This window comes from Saimiri boliviensis, chromosome 19 (genome assembly GCF_048565385.1).
Source record: "Saimiri boliviensis isolate mSaiBol1 chromosome 19, mSaiBol1.pri, whole genome shotgun sequence".
In the NCBI taxonomy this organism is placed as follows: Eukaryota; Metazoa; Chordata; class Mammalia; order Primates; family Cebidae; genus Saimiri; species Saimiri boliviensis.
The window spans coordinates 16328737-16345167 of NC_133467.1; the positions used below are offsets into that span (position 1 = coordinate 16328737).

The window sequence follows — 16431 nt, forward strand, 5'->3', positions numbered from 1 at the left end:
GAGAGTGGCAGAGCCAGGACCCAGCCTGACAGTGTAGCTTCAGAGCCCACACACGTAACCACGGTGATATACTGCCTTTGCTCTAAAAAGGGGCTTTTTCACACTTTACAGTCATTCCTGGGGAGTTCAAGATGTTTTCAAAATATTTGAATCAGTCTTATGGTGGGTAAACATGAAATTTCTCATCTATTGTAAATAAGTAATTTAGTTTAAGTAGTGGAGCTTAAAATTCTTTCAAGAAGAAACATTTATACTTATTTTCTGCCATGGGTTTGGTTTAGTGAAGTCTGAGCTAATACTTCCAATTTGCTGGTGACATTGGAAAGGATATACCTATGAAATCCAAAAGGTGTGTATTTAGGAGCACATCAGTTATTGCATTTTTCACTTTTGTGTGTGTGGGTGTGTGTGTGTGTGTGTGTAGAAATGGGGGTCTTGTTATGTCCCTCAGGCTGGTCTCAAACTTCTGGCCTCAAATGATCCTCCTGCCTTGGCCTCTGAAAATGTTGGGGTTACAGGTGTGAGTCACCATGCCTGATCTTTTTTTTTCTTTTTTCCTTTTTTTTTTTCGAGATGAAATCTCGTTTTGTCACCCAGGCTAGGGTGCAATGGCATGATCTTGGCTCACTGCAACTTCTGCCTCCCAGGTTCAAGTGATTCTCCTGCCTCAGCCTCCTGCTTTCATTTTTATTCTATTGTTTAGTTGCATGCAGACAAATCTAGTAACTTCCCTAATTTATCCAAGCTGTCTGAACCAAAGAAAATGCAGGTTTATGAGTATGTGGATGTATGCTTTATGCACATATTCCAAGTGTATCTCTTCTTAAGTCAGGGATATGTGTGGGAAGTGAGACTGCAATATTGTCTTAGAATTGGGGGTCCCAAGCTCCATGTAAACTAAAGGTCAATATTATCAATTAGAGCATGTGTAGTACAAGTGTTCTTTTTTTTTTTTTTTTTTATTGCATTTTAGGTTTTGGGGTACATGTGATGAACATGCAAGATTGTTGCATAGGTACACACATGGCAGTGTGCTTTGCTGCCTTCCGTCCCCTCACCTGTATCTGTCATTTCTCCCCATGCTATCTCTTCCCACCTCCCCACCCCCCGCCCCTCCCCCATTTCCCCCCAACAGACCCCAGTGTGTAGTGCTCCCCTCCCTGTGTCCATGTGTTCTCATTGTTCAACACCCGCCTATGAGCGAGAATATACGGTGTTTGATTTTCTGCTCTTGTGTCAGTTTGCTGAGAATGATGGTTTCCAGGTTCATCCATGTCCCTATAAAGGACGTGAACTCATCGTTTTTGATGGCTGCATAATATTCCATGGTGTATATGTACCACATTTTCCCTATCCAGTCTATCATCGTTGGGCATTTGGGTTGGTTCCAGGTCTTTGCTATTGTAAACAGTGCTGCAATGAACATTCGTGTGCACGTGTCCTTGTAGTAGAATGATTTATAATCCTTTGGATATATACCCAGTAATGGGATTGCTGGGTCAAATGGGATTTCTATTTTTAGGTCCTTGAGGAATCGCCACACTGTCTTCCACAATGGTTGAATTAATTTACATTCCCACCAACAGTGTAAAAGTGTTCCTATTTCTCCACATCCTCTCCAGCATCTGTTGTTTCCCGATTTTTTAATGATCGCCATTCTAACTGGTGTGAGATGGTATCTCAATGTGGTTTTGATTTGCATTTCTCTGATGACCAGTGATGATGAGCATTTTTTCATATGTTTGTTGGCCTCCTGTATGTCTTCTTTTGTAAAGTATCTGTTCATATCCTTTGCCCATTTTTGAATGGGCTTGTTTGTTTTTTTCTTGTAGATCTGCTTTAGTTCTTTGTAAATTCTGGATATCAGCCCCTTGTCAGATGGGTAGACTGCAAAAATTTTTTCCCATTCTGTTGGTTGCCGATTCACTCTACTGACTGTTTCTTTTGCCGTGCAGAAGCTGTGGAGTTTGATTAGGTCCCATTTGTCTATTTTGGCTTTTGTTGCCATTGCTTTTGGCGTTTTGGTCATGAAGTCCTTGCCTACACCTATGTCCTGAATGGTTTTGCCTAGATTTTCTTCTAAGGTTTTTATGGTATTAGGTCTGATGTTTAAGTCTTTAATCCATCTGGAGTTAATTTTGGTGTAAGGTGTCAGGAAGGGGTCCTGTTTCTGCTTTCTGCACATGGCTAGCCAGTTTTCCCAACACCATTTATTAAACAGGGAGTCCTTTCCCCATTGCTTGTTTTTGTCAGGTTTGTCGAAGATCAGATGGTTGTGGGTATGTTGTATTTCCTGTGAGGCCTCTGTTCTGTTCCATTGGTCTATATCTCTGTTTTGGTACCAGTACCATGCTGTTTTGATTACTGTAGCCTTGTAGTATAGTTTGAAGTCCGGTAGTGTGATGCCTCCCGCTTTGTTCTTTTTGCTTAGAATTGACTTGGCTATGCGGGCTCTCTTTTGGTTCCATATGAAGTTTAAGGTGTTTTTTTCCAGTTCTGTGAAGAAGGTCATTGGTAGCTTGATGGGAATAGCATTGAATCTGTAAATTACTTTGGGCAGTATGGCCATTTTCACGATGTTGATTCTTCCTAACCATGAACATGGAATGTTTCTCCATCTGTTTGTATCCTCTCTTATTTCGTTGAGCAATGGCTTGTAGTTCTCCTTGAAGAGGTCCTTTACGTTCCTTGTTAGTTGTATTCCTAGGTACTTTATTCTCTTTGTAGCAATTGTGAATGGCAGTTCGTTCTTGATTTGGCTCTCTTGAAATCTATTACTGGTGTATAGGAATGCTTGTGATTTTTGCACGTTGATTTTGTATCCTGAGACTTTGCTGAAGTTGTTTATCAGTTTCAGGAGATTTTGGGCTGAGATGATGGGGTCTTCCAGATATACAATCATGTCATCTGCAAATAGAGACAATTTGATTTCCTCCTTTCCAATTTGGATACCCTTTATTTCTTTTTCTTGCCTGATTGCTCTGGCTAGAACTTCCAGTACTATATTGAATAGGAGTGGTGAGAGAGGGCATCCTTGTCTAGTGCCAGATTTCAAAGGGAATGCTTCCAGTTTTTGCCCATTCAGTATGATATTGGCTGTTGGTTTGTCGTAAATAGCTTTTATTGTTTTGAGATACGTTCCGTCAATACCTAGTTTATTGAGGGTTTTTAGCATAAAGGGTTGTTGAATTTTGTCAAAAGCCTTCTCTGCATCAATCGAGATAATCATGTGGTTTTTGTCTTTGGTTCTGTTTATGTGGTGAATTACGTTTATGGACTTGCGTATGTTGAACCAGCCTTGCATCCCCGGGATGAATCCTACTTGATCATGGTGGATGAGCTTTTTGATATGCTGTTGCAATCGGTTTGCCAGTATTTTATTGAAGATTTTTGCATCTATGTTCATCATGGATATTGGCCTGAAATTTTCTTTTCTTGTTGAGTCTCTGCCGGGTTTTGGTATCAGGATGATGTTTGTCTCGTAAAATGATTTGGGAAGGATTCCCTCTTTTTGGATTGTCTGGAATAGTTTCAGAAGGAATGGTATCAGCTCCTCCTTGTATGTCTGGTAGAATTCAGCTGTGAACCCATCTGGACCTGGGCTTTTTTTGGGTGGTAGGCTCTTTATTGCTGCCTCGACTTCAGACCATGTTATTGGTCTATTCAGGGTTTCGGCTTCTTCCGGGTTTAGGCTTGGGAGGTTACAGGTGTCCAGGAATTTATCCATTTCTTCCAGGTTTACTAGTTTATGTGCATAGAGTTGTTTGTAATAATCTCTGATGATGGTTTGGATTTCTGTGGAATCTGTGGTGATATCCCCTTTATCGTTTTTTATTGCATCAATTTGGTTATTCTCTCTTTTCTTTTTTATTAATCTGGCTAGTGGTCTGTCTATTTTGTTGATCTTTTCAAAAAACCAGCTCCTGGATTTATTGATTTTTTGAAGAGTTTTTTGTGTCTCTATTTCCTTCAGTTCTGCTCTGATCTTAGTTATTTCCTGTCTTCTGCTAGGTTTTGAGTTTTTTTGATCTTGCTCCTCTAGCTCTTTCAATTTTGATGATAGGGTGTCAATTTTAGATCTCTCCTTTCTTCTCATGTGGGCACTCATTGCTATATATTTTCCTCTAGAGACTGCTTTAAATGTGTCCCAGAGATTCTGGTATGTTGTGTCTTCGTTCTCATTGGTTTCGAAGAACATCTTTATTTCTGCCTTCATTTCATTGTTTATCCAGTCAACATTCAAGAGCAAGTTGTTCAGTTTCCATGAAGCTGTGCGGTTCTGAGTTAGTTTCTGCATTCTGAGTTCTAACTCGATTGCACTGTGGTCTGAGAGACTGTTTGTTATGATTTCTGTTCTTTTGCATTTGCTGAGGAGTGATTTATTGCCAATTATGTGGTCAATTTTCGAGTAGGTGTGATGTGGTGCTGAGAAGAATGTATATTCTGTGGATTTGGGGTGGAGAGTTCTGTAAATGTCTATTAGGTTTGCTCGTTCCAGGTCTGTGTTCAGGTCCTGGATATCCTTGTTGATTTTCTGTCTGGTTGATCTGTCTAATATTGACAATGGGGTGTTAAAGTCTCCCACTATTATTGTGTGGGAGTCTAAGTCTCTTTGTAAGTCATTAAGAACTTGCCTTATGTATCTGGGTGCTCCTGTATTGGGTGCATATATATTTAGGATCGTTAGCTCTTCTTGTTGCAGTGATCCTTTTACCATTATGTAATGTCCTTCTTTGTCTCTTTTGATCTTTGTTGCTTTAAAGTCTATTTTATCAGAGATGAGAATTGCAACTCCTGCCTTTTTTTGCTCTCCATTTGCTTGGTAGATCTTCCTCCATCCCTTTATTTTGAGCCTTTGTGTATCCTTGCATGTAAGATGGGTTTCCTGGATACAGCACACTGATGGGTTTTGGCTTTTTATCCAATTTGCCAGTCTGTGTCTTTTGATTGGGGCATTTAGTCCATTGACATTTAGGGATAGTATTGTTATGTGTGAATTTGATGCTGTCATTTTGATGCTACCTGGCTGTTTTGTTGGTTAGTTGATGCAGATTCTTGATTGTGTTGCTGCTTTTTTACCATTTGGTGTGTTTTTGGAGTGGCTGGTACTGGTTTTTCCTTTATGTGTGTAGAGCCTCTTTCAGGAGTTCTTGTAGAGCAGGTTTGGTGGTGATGAAATCTCTGAGTGCTTGCTTGTTCACAAAGGATTTTATTTTTCCTTCACTTATGAAGCTGAGTTTGGCTGGATAGGAGATTCTGGGTTGAAAGTTCTTTTCTTTAAGGATGTTGAATATTGGCCCCCAGTCTCTTCTGGCTTGTAGGGTTTCTGCTGAGAGATCTGCTGTGAGTCTAATGGGCTTCCCTTTGTGGGTAACCCGACCTTTCTCTCTGGCTGCCCTTAGCATTTTCTCTTTCATTTCAACCCTGGTGAATCTGACGATTATGTGCCTTGGGGTTGCTCTTCTTGAGGAATATCTCTGTGGTGTTCTCTGTATTTCCTGGATTTGAATATTGGTCTGCCTTGCTAGGTTGGGGAAGTTTTCCTGGATAATATCCTGAAGAGTATTTTCCAGCTTGGATTCATTCTCTTCATCACATTCAGGTACACCTATCAGACGTAGATTAGGTCTTTTCACATAGTCCCACATTTCTTGAAGATTTTGTTCATTCCTTTTTGCGCTTTTTTCTCTGTTCTTGCCTTCTCTTTTTATTTCATTGAGTTGGTCTTCGACCTCTGATATCCTTTCTTCTGCTTGGTCAATTCGGCTGTTGAAGCTTGTGCATGCTTCACGAAGTTCTCGTGTTGCGTTTTTCAGCTCCATCAATTCACTTATTCTCCTCTCTATGCTGTCCATTCTCGTCAGCAGTTCGTCCAATCTTTTTTCAAGGTTCCTATTTTCTTTGCGATGGGTTAGAACATGTTCTTTTAGCTCATTGTAGTTTCTTACTACCCATCTTCTGAAGTCTGATTCTGTCATTTCATCACCCTCCTTCTCCATCCGGTCTGGTTCCCTTGCTGGTGAGGAGTTGTGATCACTTTTAGGAGGAGAGGTGTTCTGGTTTCGGGGGTTTTCATCCTTTTTACGCTGGTTTCTACCCATTTTTGTGGGTTTATCCACCTGTTGTCTGTCTCTGTCCCAGGGAGTTGGAGCTTTATGAGTTTCCCTTGCACTACTGCCTTTTTTGATTTTTTTTTTTTTCAGGTCGGACCCGCCCAGCTAGCAGCACGCCTAGCCTCTGCCTGCCCGCAGGGGCTTTGCTGAGCTGCTGTGGGCTCCGCCCAGCTGCCCTGAGCTCTTCCCTGTAGTCCTTTTTATATGGGCGTAGTTAGAACTGTCTGGGCAATGGTGGCCCCGCCTCTGTTATGGCGGACTCTCTCTCTTGTGGCAGGTTGCCTCGGCAATGGCGGGTTGCCTCGGCAACGGCAGCCTGCCTCCGTAGCGGTGGAGAGTCTCAGTAATGGCGGAAGCCCCTCCCCCACGGAGCCGGATCGTCCCGGTTCAGCTGTGCTTGGTTTGAAGGGCTCAACCCAGAGGGTTTCCAATTACTGTTTTTGTTTTCGTTGTTGTTGGGGGTGGAGGGGTGGGACCAACCGAGCCTGATCACCTGGCTCCCTGACTCAGAGTCTTTTCTTTTAAGTTGAACGACCCCGCGTTCCGGTCGCTTGTTGAAAAGGCGCCGGGATCTCCCGTGCTGCGACTCACGGAGTCGGCTCGAACCGCGGCGCCGGCTCCTGGCGGATTTTTTGCCTAGGAATCTCCTGGCCTGACTCGCTATTTCAGATGAATGGGCTATTCTGCCGTCTCAGGGCTCTGCTTGCCAGCTAAGAGGGCTCCCAGACCAGTGGCTTTTGTACGGAGAACTGCAGCAACAGGGAGTGGTCACAGCAGCCGCGCGGGCGGAATCAGCCCCGCGGGGGCCAAAACAGCCGCACCGGCTGGGACTGCGACGCTGGCGACCCCTCTGCCTGGGTATCTCCTGGTCTGTGGGCAATAAGAGTTCGTCTGGAAATGCGGCGTCCACTCACCCTCTGCACTTTCACTGGGAGCTGAAGTCCTGAGCTGTTCTTAGGCGGCCATCTTGAAAGTCCTGCCCACAAGTGTTCTTAAATATGTGCAACATTCACAGATAACAAATCTTTTAATATTCCTTCTTGTTTCTTTTTTCACTAATCTTTTTTTCTTCACCACCCCAAGTTAATTTGAATTCATCGCCCACTCCTGACCTCTCATAGCCCTTAATGTTGATATCACATACTTGGCATTTGTTTACATTCTGCTCTTTATGGATATCTACTTGTATCCTTAATTTCATCCAGTTGAGTAATTATTAACAATCTAAAGTAGAATAATTGCAAGACAAGATGGCAAATGCAGACCATATTTAAGTATTCTTTGCATAAATCTCAGGAAGTGGTCTTTGCATACAAAGCAAGAATATGGTAATTCTGAGTGTCTTCTCTAATTATGACAAGCCACTTTTCACAAGATCTGCTTTTAATATTTGCAGCACAATGTTGTGGGATCTTTGAAAGCCAAAAGCCCTGAGTTCTACTGTATGACCTTGGCAAATTATTTAACTTTTCTGAATCTCTAATTTATTTTATTTTTTTGAGACTGGGTTTCACTTTGTTGCCCAGGCCGGAGTGCACTGGTGTGATCACAGCTCACTGCAGCCTCAACCTCTTGGGTTCAAGTGATCCTCTCACCTCAGCCTTCCAAGTTGGCACACACCACCATGCCTGGCTAGTTTTTGTATTTTTTGTAGAGACAGGGTTTTGCCATGTTGCCCAGGCTGGTCTCGAACTCCTGAGGTTAAATAATCTGCCTGCCTTAGCCTCCCAAAGGGCTAGGATTATAGGCAAAAGCCACGTGCCTGACCTGAATTAATTTTTATCTAAAATGATGGGTTAAATTTGAGATAAATGCTATTGTTTGGTTGTTTTCCCCCCAAATCCATATGTTGAAATCCTAACCCCCAAGGTGATGGTATCAGGAGGTGGGGACTTTGGGAGGTGATTAGGTCATGAAGGGAGAACCCTTATGAAGGGGATTAATTCCCTTACAAAAGAGGTGTAAGGGATCTCAATCATTCTTTCTACCATGTGAGGTTACAGTGAGATGTCTGCATGTGAGGAATGGGTCTTCATGAAACACTGAATCTGCCATCCTCTTGAGCTTGGACTTTTGAGATTCCAGAACTGAGAGGACTAAACACCTGTTGTTTATAAGCCACACAGTCTGTGGTATTTTGTTATAGCAGCTCATATAAACTGAGACAAGATCCTTTAGGATTACAAAACATTTTTAGGACTCTACTTTGAATTATTTTTGTAGTTGAAATAAAAGAACATTTCTTTTTAAAAATTTATTTTAAAAACAGTTCCACAATTCAGAAATTTTACCAAAATCAGACCCTTTCCCTATTTAACATTGAGAACTTCCTCTATTCCAGGATAATAAATACCTAATACATATGTGTCTTCTGTGTCATACTTGTGTATGTACTTCATACACAGCCATTAAGGCAATTGAACAACTTGAATTTTCTATAATTTTCCCAATTAAAAAAACTTCCATTGTCTATATAATTAAGATAATTTAACATCCAGGTACATTCATATGCCTCACATAATTTTGTTTTGTGTTGTTTTGAGTCAAGGGCTCACTCTGTCACCCAGGCTGGAGTGTAGTGGTGTGATCTTGGCTCACTGAAGCCTCGACCTCCTGCCTCTCAACCTCAGCCACCCAGGTAGTTGGGAGCACAGGTGTGTGCCATCACACGGGGCTAATTTTTGTGATTTTAGTAGAGTTGGGATTTCACTATGTTGCCCAGGCTGATCTCAAACTCCTGGGCTCAAGAAATCATCACGCCTCACCCTCCTAAAGTGCTTGGATTAAAAGCATGAACCATCTTGCCCAGCTTACTTCATTTTACTTCAAAAAAGTGGCCAAGAAATACACAATGACCTCTCTTGTATTCTAATTATGTAAGATGTGTTGGTTATTTGGTTATTGATCAGTAAGTGCTTATTTCTCTGTTTTTGGCTGGTGCTAAAATGCAGGGATTGGTTGATCAATTCTAAGTCTCCTCTTTTCCTCAATTGGTAGTTTTAAAAATAATTTCTGAATCACCCCTGGAGGCACCATCTGAGATAGTATGGATTGAACAGCAGTCAGCAACGTGCTCTGGGGTCCCTCCCTCTACTGTAGAAAGGATGTGAAGAGGTGACCTGCCTCTGACAACAAGCTCAAAGGAGGGAAGGGTTGTGTGAGGTCTGGGCTAGAAGAGAATTTTACATTTTCTCTTTTGCATGGCTTTTCTTTTCCAGATAAACAGAAGACATCTTTAAGGATTCTTTTATGTGTTTGGAACAGGGAGAGGAAAAACCCAGATCCATTTAAGATTCAGCAAAGGGTTTAGAAGTATAAGAATTCAGGCAAGTTACCACTTGTCAATGATTCTTACATAATAAAGACAGCTTTATTATTTCTTCTGATTACATAAATAAAGTGTCTTCCTTAATACCTACATACTCATAAATAATCTGAAATAATTCTGTATGTACATTATAATGGCATGAGGGATAATACACCTTTTCACTCAGTAATATGTCATAGAAACCCAAGTAAACTGGCATAGCTTTATTATTTGTTATTTGGTATCCTAATGCTTCACAACATAAATATATCACTATCCAACTGTTTCTTTCTTTATGAGCATTCACCTTTTCAGGTTTTTTTTTGCTACTCCAAACTAATAATTTTATAATGAACTAACATCGGTGATGCTGAGTCCTTAATTTTCAGTTTTTCAATGTTTAATCCTGAAGGAATTTTTTTTTTTTTTTTTTTTTTTTTTTTTTTTTTTTTTTGCCAATTATTAACCTGCTGTCCTGATTGTTTAGGAGTTCAATATAATGGTTAGGTTCTCTTTGGAATTCTCATTTAGAAACACAAAGGGGAGTGTGCGGTTTCTGTAATTTCAGAGAGTGGCCTCTTTTATACAGACCTTCTCAATATGGTGGTCAGATCATGTTTCCAGCCTCAGGAGCTGCATATTAAGCCATTCCGATGGGAAACTGCTACTGAAGCAGAAAGGTTCTGGGCAGCTGACGTGGCAACACAGTTTACAGTGTCTGCCAGCTGTGAGTAACAGCAGGCTGTGATGATGGGATATAGCAGAAGCAGCAGCAGCAGCTCCTGATTTAGGGGCAATCGATGTAAGTACTTATTTTCACCATTAACCAATTAACACAAACCAAATGCAAATTGAAGAATGCTAAGAGGGAATACAGTTCTCATTGGAGACCCTTCTAGCAGACTCATTTGAGAAACATTTGGTCTCATCCAGAATAGAAAGGCATTAAGCCAGCACATGGTTTTCAGCAAAACGAAGAACTTCACAGGGTTTTGCTTGAAAAAACTAACTTCAACTGTGGCAATGCCACTTTCCAACCCTGACTCCTTGGAGTTCCTTCGTACTCTGGCAAAGGCTGTTCCCTGGGGGATGGAATGTAGTGTTAATGTTCGAAAGAGCACGTGATTTCAATTTACCAGAAAACTTCAGGCAGGTTTGATTATGGGAAGACGAAAGGAGGCTTAGCAGTTACAGTGCTTGGGGAGAGGACAGAGGCTGTTAACTATTTTAAGGAGGATTCAAGTTGGTTAAAACTGACTTAGGGGAGTTGTGGAAACTTTTGTACTCAGACTATATAGATGACTAGGGGTGTGGTGCCTGCCAACTCCATGACAAATGAAACTCCAGCTTGGATCTCTTTACAAGAGGTGGCTCTATGGCTTCTGTTGCCAAGACTTCCACACTGGAAGTCCTATTTAGAGTTTCCAGTATTTTCAAAGTTCATAAACCACATATTTATGGATTGGTGATTTTTTTTTCCTTTCTGTCGAGACCTTTAACTCTGATGTTTGGCTCTGCAAAAAATCTCATAAGTGACCAACAGTGGCTTAACCTGAGTGTGGTTAACTTATTGACAAACATATCTTTTATTGTCACCTCTCTGTGCGGGGGATACCTAAGTGAACAAGATGGAAAAGGTAGGTCACTGCCCTTGCGAAGTCTGCTGCCCAGCAGGAACAGCAGATGTTGCGAGAGGAGAAATGAACACTGGGCTGGGAGTCGGGGGACCTGGATTCAGGTCCTGGCATTGATCCCAGTGAACCATATGGCACTCTGGGCTTCAGTTTATGTGCTATAAAATGAATGCATTGGGATGGATAACCTCTTCAGTAATTGATTGCTCACCTAGTGTGAATTTTCCCCTTGCTGAACAGCTTCTCACACAGCATTGCCTTAGCTCCACATCCAATTCGAGGACAGGCGCTTTATTTCTGAAATAGATCTCACGTGTCACCAGCCGGGCCTCATCAGATTGAGATATTCTGTAACAGAAATTTAAAGGATTCTCCTAGATGGGTCCATTTACAGTGCAATGTTGATAGGAGGAATAGATGCTTTTGAGAAAGATGTCTTAAAGGGAGCAATTCCACACAGACTCATCTTAAATATCTGTTTCTGTTTTCATATGGTTATTGAGCTATTGATGGGAACAAGTGCCTTTTTAGCTGCTGCTGACTTTTGAGAGGCAAAGACACAAAAGCCTGACTCTTAAGAAAATGAATTTGCTTGAAATAAGTGTGACCCATAGGCTTAAGGTTTAAAAGAAATTTAACTGAGTCTAAAAAAAAAAAAAAAGAAAGAAAAAATCAGCCAGGCTGTGGGAACAGAAAATACCCACCCTTGGAAGCAGTGCAGTATGGCCTTAGCTTCTAGAACTCGCCGCCATCAGTTCAGTCCTTTTTGACTTTGGAAATTATGGGAGATTCCTAACATGTTAGCAGAATGATGGATCAAATCTGTTTTTAAAAAGCACGATTTGTATGTAGACTTACTGTCCCTCAGCCCTGCTAGCCTAGCTCACAAAATTATCTACATGGGCAGTCATACCCTTGCTGCCTCCCTCCTTTCTCCAAGACAGAGGTGCACTTCCTGACCCGGGACAAATCCCTTCTCTTGGATTACCCATCCCCATGAGCCTCCTCTGGAACCACCACACTCATCACTCAGTTCCTTTATTCTCCTGCGTCTTCAGTCTTTCCATCGGCTTTTCACCACAGATAAAAAACATCTTCAAGTCTCTCCCATTTTATAACATACAAACCAACCACCCACCAAACCAGCCAATGAACAAAAACAGTCCCTCACTGTTCTCTCCCTTTTCGGACCCTTTCACCTACCCTGTGGACTCCAGTGGGCACTTTGCACTTCTTATGTAATTTGATGTCTTACTGTGTGTGTCGTCTTCACCCCTTTCTTGACAGTCTCTCCTCCCTTGGTTGCCTTTGACGCTGTTCTGACTTTGTCTTCTTAGTCTTCATTGACTTCTCTTTTTTACCTTCATTTACTTCTACTTTTTACCTTAAACTCTTATTTTCTTATTTTGAAGTCTGTGCTCTTCCTTGACAATCTCATTTATATCTATGATTTTGACACGTGTGCTGATAATGCCTAAATCAAAGCACACAAATCTTTATGAGAGAAGTGAAGTATAAACAAATGAACACAGCCCACCGCAGATGTGTGTCTCTGCAGACTTCTCTTGGGAGCTCTTGACTCAAATTCACTGCCTTAGACACCCCCAACTCACCATGGCCTATCCTGAACGTAGTTTTCTCTGAGTTGGCTGCTTTTCCCTCTGCATATAATAATGTATGTAACTTCTACCCTTATACTTACCACATTTTACTAAAGTGATTAGTTGACTTTATTTGCCTCTCCAGTTGATGGTGAAAACCAGAGAAATAGAATTATGTTTTTATTTCTGTATTCCTAATGCCTCCAACACGAGGCACCTAGTAGTTATTCAGCCATCAATTACTAAATGAATAAATGGTGGGCAGATGGCTGTTTGCTGCTCTAGGTTGACATTCTGTTATGTCTGTCAACCCAGTGAGAAACATCCTTCTTTCCCAGTACTTCAAGCATAAGTTCTGGGTGCATGCTTTTTGGAATGTCTCTGGACATGTGCTGACTGCTGAGTTAATCCCATGGCCAGGGAGATCCAAGACTATTACTGTCCAGGTCTAAATTTTGTTCCCATCCTTAGAGCAAGAGATGGGGCCAGTCTCACACATGACAACTAAACTGAGATGGGGCAGGGAAGTTCCTAAAAGGAAAATTGATAGTTTATTACCAGCAGCCAGAGTGTAGGATGCTGGCAGAAATGGCAGGGATTCACCATAAGTGTCTGCAAAGCTCTTCAGTGGATACCCTCTTCAGTAACTGATTGCTCACCTAGTGTGAGTTTTCCCCTTGCTGAACAGCTTGTCACACAGCATTGCCTTAGCTCAACATCTAGTTCAGGGACAGGCACTTCCTCTGCTGCCCATTTAGCTTTTATCCTACCAGTTATATGATCAAATGTCATATGATCCCATTTTAGCTTTTATCACAGCAATTATATGATAAAAGCTAGGGGGTTTGCACATGCTTATGAGGAATGCCTGCCATTTCTACACTCCACTCTTCTTGTCCAGGTGCCAAGCAGGGACAGTCTTCAGTATCAACTCTCAACTTTTATTTGCATTCTAAGCTCGAAACACATTGAGCATAAAACCCATTACGATGCTGCAAATGTACCAGGTCTTCCTTTGCCTCTTAGCCCTCATTATGTCTATTCTGCCCACAACACATTCTCTCTTGCTCTCCTCTCTCTCTTTCCAGGATAAGGCACTCTCATCCTTCAGGTCTCGGTTGAGACAGATTTTTTTTTTTTTTTCCCCGAGAAACCTTCTCTGGCGAGGGTTGACACCTTTGCTGTGCATTACATCTGCTTCTCACTGTCATCCTCTCCTAGCACTTACAATGGAATTGCCTGTTACCTAGGCTGTGTCCCCGTTAGGCTCTAAACTCCAAGAAAATAAGGAACAGTTCACCTTGTCCACTTAGTGTGGCCTGAATTTAACACCTAAAATGATGATTGGCGCATAGCAGATACCCAAGGAATACACAGTAAATAAAGTACTCATGGGTTTCCCACCCATCTTGGTTATTAAATAGGAGCACGAACTGTTTTGGGTTTATTCCATATAGTTTGAGGCTTAGCAGCTTTCTTGGAAGAGCTATGGAGATTCAGTTCATATGGGAGAAAAGTCTTTCTATGGTAATAAGTGAATTAATATTGTCTAAAATATTATTAGGTGAATGAAAAAGATAATTTAGAAAAATTCTCACAGGCGTGAAATTATACCACAGTTAGATTCATTTAGTGACATAATTTATTTAAGGAATGACATCTGGATCAGCACTAGGACACAGTGTCATGGTGTCATAATGTTACAGGGCATACAGAATATTGCATCCTAAGTGTAAAAGGGAATACTTGTAGCAAGCTCGAACAGAAACTACATCACAGGAGCGTTGTTGCATGCGGAGAATCTACAACATTCATTTATCGGATGCTCCCAGAAAATAGTGATAGTCATATAATATATTTAACGCAAAAGTGCAATTATTTAAAATCTAAAATATGATACAAGCTAAAATTGGATCATATGACATTTTATCATATAACTGGTATGATAAAAGCTAAATGGGCAGCCATTTCCCTTGTAATGACAGCAGACATGTATGCTTAGTGATATGCTTTGGCTGTGTCCCAAACCAGATGTCATCTTGAATTCCCACATGTCATGTGAGGGACCTGGTGGGAGATAATTGAATCATGGGGGCAGGTCTTTACCATGCTGTTATTGTGATGGCCAGTAAGTGTCAGGAGATCCGATGGTTCTATAGGGGTGTGTTTCCCTATACAAGCTCCTCTCTTTGCCTGCTGCCATCCACATAAGATGTGAGACTTGCTCCTCCTTGCTTCCTGCCACGATTGTGAGGCCTCCCCAGCCATATGGGACTGTAGTCCATTAAATCTCTTTCTTTTGTAAATTTCCCTTTTGGTAAGCCAGTTTTGCTTTTGTTGCCCAGGCTGGAATGCAATGGTGTGACCTCGGCTCACGGCAACCTCTGGCTCCTGGGTTCAAGTGATTCTCCTGCCTCAGCCTCCCGAGTAGCTGGGATTACAGGCGTTGCCAGCATGCCTGGCTAATTTTGTATTTTTGGTAGAGACAGGTTTTCTCCATGTTGGTCAGGCTGGTCTCGAACTCCTGATCTCAGGTGATCTGCCCACCTCAGCTTCCCAAAGTGCTGGGATTACAGGAGTGAGGCACTGTGCCTGGCCTTGGGTATGTCTTTATCAGCAGCATGAAAATGGACTAATACACTTAGAGAATCATCTTGTTGTGCCCTTCAGTGTCCTCCAGAACCTAAAACTTGAACTTATTTTTTGGCATCATAAATGGCTTCTATGGAAATTGCCCTGATGTGCTAAATTTAGCATTAGAACAGCTCTGCTGGGGAGCTTTGGTATATTTGCAGTCACTCATTCCAGAGTGAGAGAGCAAGGGATGTGAGTGGCATTAAAACACGTCTGCATCCACACTGTACACATGTGGGCCATTTCTGTATATGGAACAGTGGACAGAGCAGTAGAACCTGCAAAATGGTATGAGCCTTTATTAACTGAGAAATGGGACAAGGAGAAATTATCCCATTTGTCAGAAATTAATCTTTGAGTTCTTGTTTTTATGATTAAATCTCTATCTACTCTATCAATCATCAGGTTGAATGAGCCTATTTACACTGACTAATAATCTTGAAGGTTATAGTTATTATAGTCACATGAAATAGATTTTAAATAATTGCATTTTTGTGTTAAATATATTACATGACTATCATTAAGACATATGCTCTTCTGAGCAAAAGCCTTCCACTAGAAGTCCTGTGGTTGATTTTCCTCTACTTGATGACTGATAGTGACACACTGTGAATTTGGTAAAAGTGTCACTTTTATTGCCTCTAAAATGGACAGTCTACTGATGCCACTGGGTAATGAAAATAATGAGCTAAGGATAGGCATCTCTGGGAAAGATAAGCTATGACTGCAATGGATTATTATGAGAGGGCAGAATAAAAATTAAAAACGATAACTCAGATTAGATTATGTCAATGATGAAGAATAGCTAAAAGTTAAATATGAACTGCTATAATTAAAGCTAAATAAGAACATATACTCTGAACAGCCTAGAAACCTTCTGCTATTTATGTATTTATTTATTTGAGACAGCGTCTTACTTTGTCACCCAGGCTGGAGTACAGTGGTGTGATCATAGTTCACTGCAGCTTAGAACTCCTGGGCTCAAGTGATCCTTCCACCCAAGCTAAGACCAGATGTGAGCCACAACGCCCAGCTAATTTTTTCTTTTTTGTAGGAACAGGATCTCACTATGTTGACCAGGTTTCTTGAACTCCTGGCCTCAGTAATCCCCCTGCCTCAGGCTCCCAAATTCCTGGGATTAT

General features: G+C 41.4%; 1 protein-coding gene across 1 annotated transcript in view; it reads left to right on the top strand.

The window, feature by feature from the left end:
• The window catches only part of LOC101049252 (quinone oxidoreductase-like protein 2), a 51415-nt gene extending 41981 nt beyond the window's left edge, over positions 1–9434 (top strand). Inside the window, exon 10 of the mRNA XM_074389538.1 lies at positions 9332–9434. Within this exon, the coding sequence (XP_074245639.1) occupies positions 9332–9352 (21 nt within the window). The 3' untranslated portion in view covers positions 9353–9434. The remainder of the gene's footprint in view (positions 1–9331) is intronic.
• Positions 9435–16431: the final 6997 nt, after the last annotated feature.